The 13,424-nt window shown below is 39.8% G+C and overlaps 1 protein-coding gene across 4 annotated transcripts in view; it reads right to left on the bottom strand.

Annotated features, from left to right (window-relative positions):
• Positions 1-13,424, bottom strand: part of LOC115210361 (dyslexia-associated protein KIAA0319-like protein) — a 128,669-nt gene that overhangs the window by 18,788 nt on the left and 96,457 nt on the right. For 3 of the 4 annotated variants that reach the window (XM_029778920.2, XM_029778921.2, XM_036502324.1), the window contains 9 exons: positions 12,856-12,945; positions 10,939-11,071; positions 9,601-9,665; positions 7,142-7,302; positions 5,703-5,826; positions 4,117-4,249; positions 3,094-3,242; positions 1,978-2,129; positions 25-163 (listed from right to left, as the gene is read on the bottom strand). In XM_029778920.2, the coding sequence (XP_029634780.1) occupies positions 25-163; positions 1,978-2,129; positions 3,094-3,242; positions 4,117-4,249; positions 5,703-5,826; positions 7,142-7,302; positions 9,601-9,665; positions 10,939-11,071; positions 12,856-12,945 (1,146 nt within the window). The remainder of the gene's footprint in view (positions 1-24; positions 164-1,977; positions 2,130-3,093; positions 3,243-4,116; positions 4,250-5,702; positions 5,827-7,141; positions 7,303-9,600; positions 9,666-10,938; positions 11,072-12,855; positions 12,946-13,424) is intronic. The other variant, XM_029778923.2, reaches the window with a different exon arrangement.

Genomic DNA, 13,424 nt, shown 5'->3' with positions numbered 1-13,424 from the left:
AAGAAGTAAAAACCCAGTTCTTACCTGGTTTGACAATAATGGAAGCAGAATCAGAGCTGGACAGACCATCACTGTCAAAGACATGAAGAGTGAAGATATATCTGCCAGCGATTAGGTTAATAAGTTGCAGCACAGCTTCCGAGTTTGAGTTGTTGGCAATCTCCTGTGGAATATAAAGGAAAATATGTTAACAAGTGATTCAGGCAGGCACTAAAAGACAAACACAGTTTTCTTAATCTTTATTCCTGCAACGGTAAAAAAAAATATTTCCCATAGCCAGCCAGCCAGCCTGACCATCCGTCTGCTATCATCATCATCATCATAATGACTCAATGTCCATTTTCCATACTGGCATGGGTTGGATGGTTTGATGGGATCTGCTGAGCTCCAGTGGCATTCTTTGGCCCGATTTCTACAGCTGGATGTTCTTCCGATCTATCCAAAACACAACATTGTTTCTTAATCCCATGTCAGACGAGATTCAGCCGATTTCTTATTAAAACTCTTCAAGACACAAACAACTTGTATTCTTTCCAGACACTGCATCCCAACGACATCATCCAATGTGAATATTTAAAAAAAACAACAAAAAAACAATAAGGTATGATTTGAAGGAGATCAACAACACCACCACCACCATCATCCTCTTTTAATGTCCATTTTCGGATGATGATCTCCCTCTAATCATACCTTATTGGGTTTTTTTTAGAAAAATGTTCACACTGGACGATGTAGTTGGGATGCACACAACTATTTCTCGCAGGTCAAGCAAACTGCAGATGCTCCCTTATTAGTTTGATGTGTTTTCATCATTATCAACATCATTGTTTCAACGCCCACTTTCCCACACTCGCATGGGTCACACAGAATTTGTTGGCAGACTTTCTATGGCCTTCTTTCCTAATGCCAACCACATTACGGTATGTACAGAGTGCTTTCTGCGTGCTACCAACTAACTTGCCAAGACAAGAAAACAACAAAGAAAAAGAAAAGAAAAGGAAAATGCACCCCCTCAGACCTACTAAATAGGGGGTAATATTTGAAAGGGGAGGGGGTGGAGGCAGTGGCTTTATGCCAGGTGTTGAGAGGTGCCTTTTTGTGGAGGAGATATAATGGCTATCCCACATTATATGCAGCAGGGAATAGCGGGGGGGAGATGATAGAGTGGGAGAACATTCTTGGGAAAGGCATAAACATCAAAATTGCTGAAATGGCCGATGACAATAGCACCAGATTGGCACTTGTGCCAGTTGAACGTTAAAAGCACCATCTGAGCATGATTGTTGCCAGGGCTGCTGACTGACTCTTGTGCCGGTGGTACGTAAAAAGCACCATTCGAGTGTGATCATTGCCAGTATCACCTTACTGGCACATGTGCCGGTGGCAAGTGAAAAATGTTTGAGCATGGTCATTGCCAGTTCTGCTGGACTGGCTCCCATGAAAGTACCACATAAAAAACACCTTTTGAGTGTGGTCGTTGCCAGTACTGCCTGAGTGGCCCTCGTGCTGGTGGCACGTAAAAGCACCCACTACACTCTCAGAGTTGTTGGCATTAGGAAGGGCATCTAGCTTTAAAGACTCTGCCAGATCAAGACTGGAGCCTGGTGCAGCCATCTGGTTTGCCAGTCCTCAGTCAAACCATCCAACCCATGCCAGCATGGAAAGCAGACGATGATGATGATGATCCCAACGGAACTGTTAACTTGGAGGCCACTGAATCACAAAAAGTCAGGCAAGGGAACCAGTTTTATCACATTACATTACATTAGTGCACAAGTTCATTTTCTATCCTAAACAATGAGTGTGTGTGTGTATGTGTGTGTGTTCACTTTTCTGAGTTTACAGAGTCAGACAAATCCATAGAGAAGAATTATCTGCTGCTGGATGTTGTTGTTCTTTTTAGTAACCTTCATCTGTTTCCAGACAAGAACCCAATAACTTTAGAAGAAATTCAATATTCAAACTGGGGTGACCTACCCCTGCAGCCAGACTGCTTGGATCTCGGGTCCACTGATAGCGAACAATTTTCTGGTCATCATGTGAACGGGATCCATCCAGCAAAACTATTAATTTTGGGAGTTGAATCACTTTGTCCCCTCCAGCGTCCGCCATGGGGGCCTTGTTTTCCTCTGAAAGATAAATTTAGAAATTACAAAACATATAGACATTATTTTCTATGTCTTTTCTCTTTTCACTTGTTTCAGTCACTGAATCACGACCATGCTGGGGCACCACCTTCAAGAGTTTGGTTAAAAACAAACCAACTCCACTCTGCTTATTCTTTATAGTCTGGTATTTATGTCACAGAACCACGAAATGACAAGAATATAAACAAACCAACACTGGTTAGTGAGTGGTGGTGGTGGTGGTGGTGGGGACAAACACAAATGCACATATGACAGGCTTCACACAGTTTCTGTCTATCCAATTCACTCACATGGGATTTGGCAGCCCCAGGCCATAGTAGAAGATATTTGTCCAAGGTGGCACACAATGGGACTGAACCTGAAACCATGTGGTTCTTGAAGAAAAAGAAAATCCAAGCAACCAATCAGCTCAAAGACAAAATCGTAAGAATCTGGGAAAAAGGATGATTTTGCAACAACATTATTGGAACTGTTCACCAATGCTTGGCATTGAGCAGAGCCTCTAAGCAACAAGGAATTTATCCAGGGACACCAGACAAATCATCATTCTTCTTTTAAAATCCATTTGCATGGTTGGAATGAGTTTGAATGAAGCAGATTTCCTACAGCCGAGTGCTCTTCCTGTGGCCAACCCTCACCTCTTTCCAGATAAGGTAATATTTCCCCACAGCCAGACTGGAAAGAATGGCACAGCTTGTATGACAGGGACACTCATTTACAACTGTCACTCAATGTCAAAACAAGACACACACACATACACATCAGGATTCTTTCAGTTTCCATCTACCAAATCCACTCACAAAGCATTTACCCCAGGGCTAAATTAGAAGACAAGCAGTAACAATGAACCCGAAACCATTTATGGGTAAACCTCTTAAAACCCCACAGCCATGCCAGCAGCCACAATGAATATTATGAGAGACAATAAGATAGCCAAAGCACTTACTCTGGGTGACGGTGATCTTCAAATTTGCTGAGCTGGACTGCTTCTGTATGTCGTAGACTGTGAGTTTAAACATGTACACTGCCACTTTGATGTCACCAGTTGCTGTGGCAATGTTCCTGTCTGAATTGGACAATGTCAACTGGGGTCCACTGCGAGAAAGACAGCATGGGGATTGAGGATAGACAAAACACGGAACCTCAGTAATTAGCAGAACATCATTTAATATTGCAAACACATCATCATTTAATAACCACCATGTTTGTATGAGTTAGATGGAATTTGTTGAGACAGATTTTCTACACCCGGATCCTCTTCCTGTCATAGGGTTGGTGACAGGAAGAGCACCATCCCCAACCCCCACCTTTTACTAAGCAAAGTAATATTTCCCCTTGACCACACACGTTTCCTAAAGAAAACTAGAAATGAATAACTTTGCTTGTATAACAGTGAAGGTCATTTACATCTGTCATGTGATGTCAAGATAAAGGTACATACACACACACGTTGGGCTTCTTACAGTTTCTGTCTAACCCACTCACAAAGCTTTAGTTAGCCCGGGGCTAGAGAAGACGCCTTCTGAAGGTGCTGTGCAGCAGGACAGAACCTAAGATCACATGACTGGGAGGCAAGCACCTTAATCACACAACCATGCCTGTACCACTCACAAACACACACACACACACACACACACTTTCTGCCACTATCACTCCATTTCAACTTTCTGTCTTCATCTTTTTTTTTTGATAGTGTGTAGATTTAAGAAAGGAAAAAGATGGAGAATGAGATAGAAAACGAGTAGGGACAGTATTCACAATAAGATTATTCCCATTTGTCAACTAACGACATCTCTGGTACTTTATTTCATCAATGCCCAAAAGGACTAAAAGTTAAAGATGATCTTGTTGGAATTTGAACTCAGAACATAACGAGTCACAAGAAATACCACTAAACATTTTGTCTCATGTCCTATCGCTTCCGCCAGCTCAGAAAAACAATTTTGAAAGTAGCAAACATTCGTCCTACCTTGTTTGTTTCCATGAGTAGGTTTCAATGTTTTTATCATCCGTGCTGTTCTGACCATCGAGGACGAGGCTGGCAACTGGTAATACAACAGTTATTTCTCCAGCAGTAACAGCAACTGGCGGCTGGTTCACCTCTGCAAATGAGAAGATCTGTATAGATTTGTGTCTGTGTGTGTGTGTCTATATATATATATATATATATATATAATAATAATAATAATAATTAAGATAAAACTTACTTGGAAAAGGATGCATGGTGTTTGATCATAGAATAATATAAATAATATATAAATATATACATATATGTACATACCTACATCTATATGTATATATACATGCATATATGGGTACAGGACATCAAAAAAACGTTGAATACAATGAGAAACGAAAACATAAAAACAAAAACATGGAAACGAACTTTTTTTCATACAATGAAAAAACAGAGTACAAGACATGCAACACAAGGAATATTCCCCTTCTTCAGTTGTCCCTGTTTTGGCTACTCTGCGTTTCGAAGGTAATATATATATACACACACACCCACTATAGAGTAAACCTTACTGTTGAGCATTAATTTCCCTATGAAACAAATAATGTTGTTTGAATATGGGTAAATCAATTGGGTTTTTAACATTATCCCTATTCTTTTGTCATCTCTGTCTTTCCCTTCTCCTCTCTAGCTCCCATTTAATACTGACCTCAGGCGGCCCCCTCATTAATACAACAAACAACTCGTGTTCTTCCGATCTATCCAAAACACAACATTGTTCCTTAATCCCATGTCAGACGAGATTCAGCTGATTTCTTATTAAAACTCTTCAAGACACAAACAACTTGTATTCTTTTCAGACACTGCATCCCAACGACATCATCCAATGTGAATATTTAAAAAAAAACAACAAAAAACAATAAGGTATGATTTGAAGGAGATCAACAACACCATCACCCTCTTTTAATGTCCATTTTCGGAAGGTGATGATGATCTCCCTCTAATCATACCTTATTGGTTTTTTTTAGAAAAATGTTCACACTGAACGATGTAGTTGGGATGCACACAACTATTTCTCGCAGGTCAAGCAAACTGCAGATGCTCCCTTATTAGTTTGATGTGTTTTCATCATTATCAACATCATTGTTTTAACGTCCACTTTCCCACGCTCGCATGGGTCACACAGAATTTGTTGGCAAGCTTTCTATGGTTGACTGCCCTTCCTTCTGCTAACTCTTGCCTGTTTCCAAACAAGGTAACATTTCCCCATGGCTGGGCATGTTTTCCCACAACACTGGAACTGAAGGGGACCACTTCCATGTTAACATTCATTCATAGCTATCACACAACAACAAGGCAAAGCAACAACAACAACTACAACACTTGACAGGCTTCCATCTACTAAATCAAGTCTCAAGGCTTTGGTCAGTGCAAGGACTACATGCTCCTAACACAACTGTAAACATTTTGGATAAGATTGTACAGCAGAGATATAAATTTCCCATCGATAAAAATATGAAAATAAAACTGAAATATTCAACCATGGACATTATAAAAAACAGACAAGAAATATGGTGTTAAGTTTTTTTTCAACAAACCTGGTTTCACAAAAACATGTACGTCTGCTGTGGCATTCTGTCCACCTGTATCCGTGACTTTCAAAGTAAACTTGTAATTTCCCACCTCAAGGTTTGAGATTTTCAGGACTGGAGAGCGAACCCCCTAAAAGAAATATATTTTCATATTAAGACCATACAAAAGTGGAAGAATGATAGCTTTTGGATACCAAAATTTTGTCTGTCTTTCAGTATCTCTACATTTAAAAATATCATCATCATCATCGTTTAACGTCTACTTTCCATGCTGGCATGGGTTGGATGGTTTGATTGAGGACTGGTGAGCCAGGAGGCTGCACCAGGCTCCAATCTGATCTGGCAAGGTTTCTACAGCTGGATGCCCTTCCTAATGACAACCACTCAGAGAGTGTAGTGGGTGCTTTTACGTGTCACTGGCTCGAGGGCCAGTCAGGCAGTACGAGCAATGACCATGCTGGAAAGGTGTTTTTTTTTTTTTTTTACATGCTACCTACATGGGAGCTAGTCCAGTGGCACTGGTAATGACCATGCTCGAATGTTGTTTTTAATGTGTCACCGGCACATGTGCCGGTAAGGCGATGCTAGCATTATTTAGCATCTGTTTTCTATGCTGGCAAAGGTTAGATGGTCTTACTGGAACTGGTAAGTCGTAGAGTTATACCAGGTTCCAGTCTGATTTCGCATGGTTTCCATGGCTGGATGCCCTTACCTAACGCCTAATAAGCAACAGCCTTTTCTACACACAAGTCTTCAATTAGTTCAAAGACGCAACAATTACTTCCAAGGCTGCTGCATGCTTCTCAGTTCTCTCTCTCCCCACATTCTGCCAATGGCATTACAAGACCAGGCTACTTAGACAGACTACCAACTGAAGAATGCCTTGTTCTTCAGCTGTTGCCACACACAAAGAATATAAGGTTTCAGGCAGAGATGTTAGAAAGTTCTGGAGAATGTTTTGGATTTTATCTTTTATCTTCTGCTTCAGTCATTGGATTGTGGCTATGCTGGGGCACCACATTGAAGAATTTAATCAAATTGGCTCCAGTACTTATCCCCACCAACATTTATTTCGCTGAACTGCTAAATTGTAGGAATGTAAACAAACCAATACAGGTTGTTAAGCAGTGAGAAAACACACATACACGTATGCATGTGTGTGAGATGGGCTTCTGCCCAGTTTCCTTCAACCAAAATGTGGGAATGGAAACAAACCAGCACAGGTTGTTAAGCAGTGAGAAACAGACACGCACACACATGTATGCATGTGTGTGTGTGAGATGGGCTTCTGCCCAGTTTCCTTCAGCCAAATTCACATTTGTCCAAAGAGCTGCACAAAGCCACTGAACCTAAAACCACATGATTGCAAAGTGACCATCACAATCACACACACAACATTGTCAATCCAGTGAGAAAAAAATAAGCTAAAAAAAACTGTGTCTTACCATCATGTCAGCCACTAAGTGGTCATCTGATGATTTTGTCCACTCATAACTGACAATACCTTTATCATCAGTACTGGCATTTCCATAGAGAGTGACCGAATTCTCTGGCAGGTTGATGACAACGTCAGATCCTGCGTTGGCTGTTGGACGGTAATCAGTTTCTAAAGACCAAGGAAACAACAAACACAAATAACATTGGTTGATAAAAAAAAAAGGCAGAGAATGAAATGGGGAGAGTGGGAGTCCATTGTGCAATGAAATGAGAGATTAACGTTGAAGGGTTGTAAATCACTGAAGCCAGGAACAAAAAAAATTTTCTCAAAAAGAAACTAATTACTTAGAATAGGCGCAGGAGTGGCTGTGTGGTGAGTAGCTTGCTTACCAACCACATGGCACCTTGGGCAAGTGTCTTCTACAATAGCCTCGGGCCAACCAAAGCCTTGTGAGTGCATTTGGTAGACGGAAACTGAAAGAAGCTCGTCGTATATGCATGTGTGTATGTGTGTGTGTGTCTGTGTTTGTCCCCCCCAACATCGCTTGACAACCAATGCTGGTGTGTTTAGGTCCCCGTAACTTAGCGGTTCAGCAAAAGAGACGATAGAATAAGTACTAGGTTTACAAAGAATAAGTCCTGGGGTCGATTTCCTCGACTAAAGGCGGTGCTCCAGTATGGCCACAGTCAAATTACTGAAACAAGTAAAAGAGTAATAGATAATCTATAACTGTTCCCCTTGATCCACTGCATCCTCTCTTATGCACACCTCCTTGCTCCCTGAGGGTCTGCTCTGGACACCCTTTCACTACTATACTATCTTCCCACCTACTACCCACCACCCTTATATAATGCAGGGTTCAAGCCATGTAGCATCTTTACATAGCCTTTCAACACTGTCCATAAAACGACCCCCCACCTCTCAAATACTTCTCCCCCACACTTAGTCAAGGGATTCTCTTTTTCCTTTCTCTACTTATTTTCCTCTCCAAAATGCACTGAGTATCCGCTCGGAATTGGTCGGCATTAAAAAGGGCAACCAATCAGCACAAAAACCATGCCAAAGCTGACACTGGAACTTGACACACGGCCCTATTGCATGTTGGATCATCAAACCATTCAACCAAAGCTAGCATGGAAAATGAACATTAAATGATAATGATTATCATCATCATTATTTAATGTCTGCTTTCCTTGCTGGCATGGGTTGGACAGTTTCACCAGAGCTGGCAAGGCTGGAGAGCTGCACCACATTCCAACCATCTGTCTTGGCATAATTTCTATGACTGGGTTTGCTTTACACAGTGTATTGAGTGCTTTTTACATGGCACCGGCACAGGTGCTTCTTAGGTGGTGCCAGTACCACCAGGATCACCAAATAACTTGCAAGACAAAACCCCCTTCAGCTGGGAGGGGAGCAATTAACCAATGTGGCTTAGGATATCAATTCAGCTGTGGTGAAGAGGTCTCCCCGAGTACAGCAAGGCACCAGATATCTTGGTCCTTTGTCTTTGGCCTTCACTACTTCATCCCACGTATCTGTTGTGTGTATTATCATCATTTCCCACCTGCTTTCCATGCTGGTATGAGTTGGACATTCTGACAGGATCCTGGTTGAGGTTTTCAGTCCTGCTATGTGGTGGCACCTTGGCCAAGAGTTTTCTGTCGTAGTTTTAGGCCAAACAATGCCTTGTGAGTGGGACTAAGAAATGAAACTGAGAAAAAGCTTGTTATGTGTGTGTGTGTTTAAGTGAGTGTGAAGATGTCATTCCATGTGTCCTCAATGTAGTCTGAGCAAAAAGCAGCATCTTTATTCTTTTATTTTCTTTTACTCATTTCAGTCAATTGACTGTGGCCATGCTGGAGCACCACCTTTAGCCGAACAAATCGACCTCAGGACTTATTCTTTATAAGCCTAGTATTTATTCTATCAATCTCTTTTGCCAAACTGCTAAGTTACGGGGATGTAAACACACCAACATCGGTTGTCAAATGATGGTATGGGGTGAAACACAGACACACAAACATATATACACATAAACGACAGGCTTCTTTCAGTTTCCATCTACCAAATCCACTCACAAGGTTTTGGTTGGCCCAAGGCTATAATAGAAGATACTTGCCCAAAGTGCTATACAGTGGGATTGAACCTGGGACCATGTGGTTGGGAAGCAAGCTTCTTGCCACACAGCCATGCCTGCGCCTTTCTTTGTTTATAATCTCCAATAAACAGTTTAAGCTTTGACATATGAATACCAGTGGAATGAAACAAAAATACCTTGCTTGGAATGCAGGTAAGAGTTGGGGGCCTCCAGATGTTTTGTGTTCTGGTTTACTTCAGTTTAGTTTTACAAATACAAACTTATAAAAAAACTGGTTGGCTCATGTAAAGCATTATTTTAATATTCAGGAAATGAAACTCAACAGCCTTGTGTATAATTTGTAAAAGAAATGGAAATATACAAACCTTTAATAGCGGTAACATTAGCTAAAGTGGAATTTGTGGCACCATCAGAATCAGTCACGGTTAACCTGAAAATAAAAATGAATTTTATAAACGTGTGTGTATGTATCTATGTATACAAAAATACATATTTATACTTAAAAACACATATTCCTCAAATGTGGTAGAGTAAAGGACAGTAAATATTCTATGTCGTTAGGTCCAGTCACTTCACAACTAATTTCTCAAAAGTTTCATGCTTAGGGCAATCCTCAGGCCAGAATGGTTAATGGTAACATTTCCAGTATGTTTGAATGATACAAAAGTTTCTACTGTATCAAGCAATTGTTCCAGAGACCCCATCACTACTATTCTTCTTAGCTTGTATGTGTGTATATGCACAGTTGTATGTGTTTGTACATATATGTGAGAATATACATGTATATATGCTTATGTATTTCATCATCATCACTGTTTAATATCCGCCTTCCATGCTAACATGGGTGGGATGGTTTGACAAGAGCCAGCCAGGCGCAGAAGCCTGCACCAGAATTCCGTGACTGTCTTGACAGGATTTTTACTGCTGGATGCCCTTCCTAACACCAACCACTCAGCAGTGGACTATATATATATATATATATATGCAAATGTGTGTGTGGGTGTGTTTACATCTGTTCTATAGAAAGTCAATGATACTACAAACATTGTCAGAGATTTCATTTTTGGATTTTGAAAAGGTTGCAAGACACAACAAAAATTTTAGGAAAATAAAAATAAGTGGAAATTTTACTGCCGAGTGTGTTAAATTATAAGGCACAAAAAGAATTGTCAAAGATGCTATGATCCATTAGAAATGGCTGAAACTCCATTTTTTTTTCAGTTATTTTATGAGTAATTAGATGTTATATTTGGCACCCTCCTGTCTATATTTTTTGTCTATCACTTGGTGTCTAATGTTTATCAGTTACTGTTCTTCTTTTTTCTTTTTCTGCGTTCTTTTTATTTCATCTCTGCAATTAGGCTTTATTGCCTGTTTAATAATATATTTATTTACTCATATTTCCCCTACCTCTTACACACACCTTTCTCAACCTATCTCCCCCCACCTTCTTTGTACTTTGGTGGGTTTCTAAGACTATCCAGACAACTACTAAATACAGGCCAGATTTTTATATATCTTTATATTTTAAAATGTTGACTGATGAGGGTAATATTATTATGTAATGGTTATCTTACATAACAACTCAAAACACAAGTATTAAATGCATTCAAAACATGAAAGATGAAGAGAAAATCAAAGTGAAAAATGACTTATTTCCATTTAACATGGAAAAAAATGAAGACGAGATGGAATTTACTTACTTAAACTGATATTTCCCTGGTTCCAGATGATTGAGTTTCAACATGGATGCATTACTTTCGATGGGTCGGTCATTGATGGGACCACTAACCTCTTCCCATTTATACTTGACGACTTTCATGTCATCTGTGCTGTCTGCAAATATGGAAGCAAGAAAGTGCCGTTAGTAACAGCAATTGGAGCAGGTGACAAGCATTCACATGACAAACCTTTGCAGGGCAAATGAAATTCTATCCCCAGAGCAAAGACAATGGTCTTTTACCTTTTACTTGTTTCAATTATTGGACTGCGGGCATGCTGGGGCACTGCCTTGAAGAAGACAACATGGAAGGGAAACCTTATAACCAATGATGTTTAACACTTAATGAGGGAAACTGTCTCCATGTTTCAGAGATTAGTTCTTCAGGAAAAAAACGAATGTATGAGGAAAGAACGAGAAAAAGTGCTTGGAAAGAAAGGTTAGGGGCTAGGTGGGAATGTAGCTGTAAGGGTTAAAAAGGAAGGAAGAGGTAGGGTGGTGTGTACATGTCATCATAAGAATGAACGGTGGACGACTAAGATAGAGACTGTTAAATCCAGACGAGACTGGATTCTGTGAATAGAGATCGGCAGGGGTATGGTGGTATAGGGTGCATGTGGTTTCTTGGGGTGTGTGGAGGTGTGCAAGCATGGGCGTGTAGTGGCATGGAATGTAAGTGAGAGGAGGAGAAGTAGCTTTGATGCTTCCCAGACTAGTTTTGATTGATGTGGTTTATGTTGAGTTGATGTCAAATTGAGAAGATTGGTTTTTCAGTTTAAACAAACTGAAATGTGATCAGGAAAAGAATTATTGAAGGATTCATCAGTTCCAGAGACAGACAATTATATACCTTTCTCTCCACAACAACAAATTCTGTATATTCAGTAAATAAAACATTTCTGCTGAAGAACCCCATATAAATCCTGAAATGTCTTGAGTTATCTTCCATAATTCCAATTGAAAGTAACATTAGTCATTAGCTAAATGTTTAATTTTTTGTTTTTCACTGAATATATGAACCAACTTTTAGTTTTTTAATTTCCTACCATTGTCATTTAATGTCCGTTTTCCATACTGGCATGGGTTGGACAGTTTGACAGGAGCTTGGGAGTTAGAGGACTGCACCAAGCTCCAACATTCATTTTGCCAGGATTTCCACAGCTGGATGATGTCCTTCCTAACACCATGACAAGACCCCTCAACTGAAGGTGGTGTCATACTAAGGGAGATGACAGGTGATGAGCGGTTAGAGTATGATAGCCGGACTGAGACAGGTCTTTTGCTGTGCAGGAGATACATGGCTACCTCAGTATGAGAAAGAGAAGATGGTGAAGCTGTGTCAGGGCACAGATTTAAACAGAACACTAACATCATTTAAGCGTCTTCAAGAGGAGGAGGTGTTGAGATTCGCTACAAGCAAGTGCCATCAGGTGGGTTTATGCCATATGTGACTGAACAACAATATAAAAGGCTTTTATTCAATAATTTTTAGACATAGAGGAAGAAGCATGAAAATCCACAAATACATTATTCATGTTTTCTTTGTCCACATTTTCAGGTGAGACATTTAACAAACCACCCAGTTTAACAGCACCATGATGCTGTACCATTTCCTGTGAACTCTGTACATTTAAATGAATAAATGAAAGATATATATATACACACACACAAATATATGAGAAAATACAAGCAGTCAGCCTCTCTCTCTCTCTCACACACACACACAGACACACAGAATTAGTAGTATTAGTACTTAGCATTAGTATTTATTCAATACATATTATAGCTGAATAAAATGTAAAAAAAAAACCCTACACATAGACACACATACATGCACAGATACACAGATACACATACATAGAAATCTACATAAGACAGTGGTGTCTGCCTGTCTACTCACCTGAGCCGTCAAGGATAGCAGATGTAGGTAACTTGATCTGGAGAGATGTTGGTTTAATTATAGCGACTGGGGGTTTATTAATCCTCTTTGCTAAATAATAATAATAATAATGATAATATTTAGAGAAAATTGAGAAATATCTGGGACTAATCAAAGAGAAGAAGAAATTGTGGAAGACAAAAATGTCAAAAGTTCCTTCCTGTGGTAAAGAATGCTCTTGGCACAACACTGAAAATGTTACCAAAAAGACTGAAAACTATTGGAACTGAGACTCACAATGTCAACCTGCAGAAAAGTACCATTCCATATTCTTTGAGAATCCTAAGAAAGATTCTTGAGATTTGAGGAGAATTGTTGTCACCAAACCTCAAGATAAAATCCCTGCTAATTAATATAGCAATTAATAGCCTTGATAATAATTAAAGTCTTTTCTGTGATAAGGGATAAAGCCTGAAATTTTAGTGGAGGAGAGTCTAGTTGATTCCATCAACCCTGGAAGGATGAAAGACAAAGTCGACATTGGTGGGATTTGAACTCAGAATGTAAAAACAGACAAAATGTCCCTGAAT

The sequence above is a fragment of the Octopus sinensis genome, linkage group LG4, assembly GCF_006345805.1.
Source record: "Octopus sinensis linkage group LG4, ASM634580v1, whole genome shotgun sequence".
Classification (NCBI taxonomy): Eukaryota; Metazoa; Mollusca; class Cephalopoda; order Octopoda; family Octopodidae; genus Octopus; species Octopus sinensis.
This window is presented reverse-complemented; position numbering and strand designations above follow the sequence as displayed.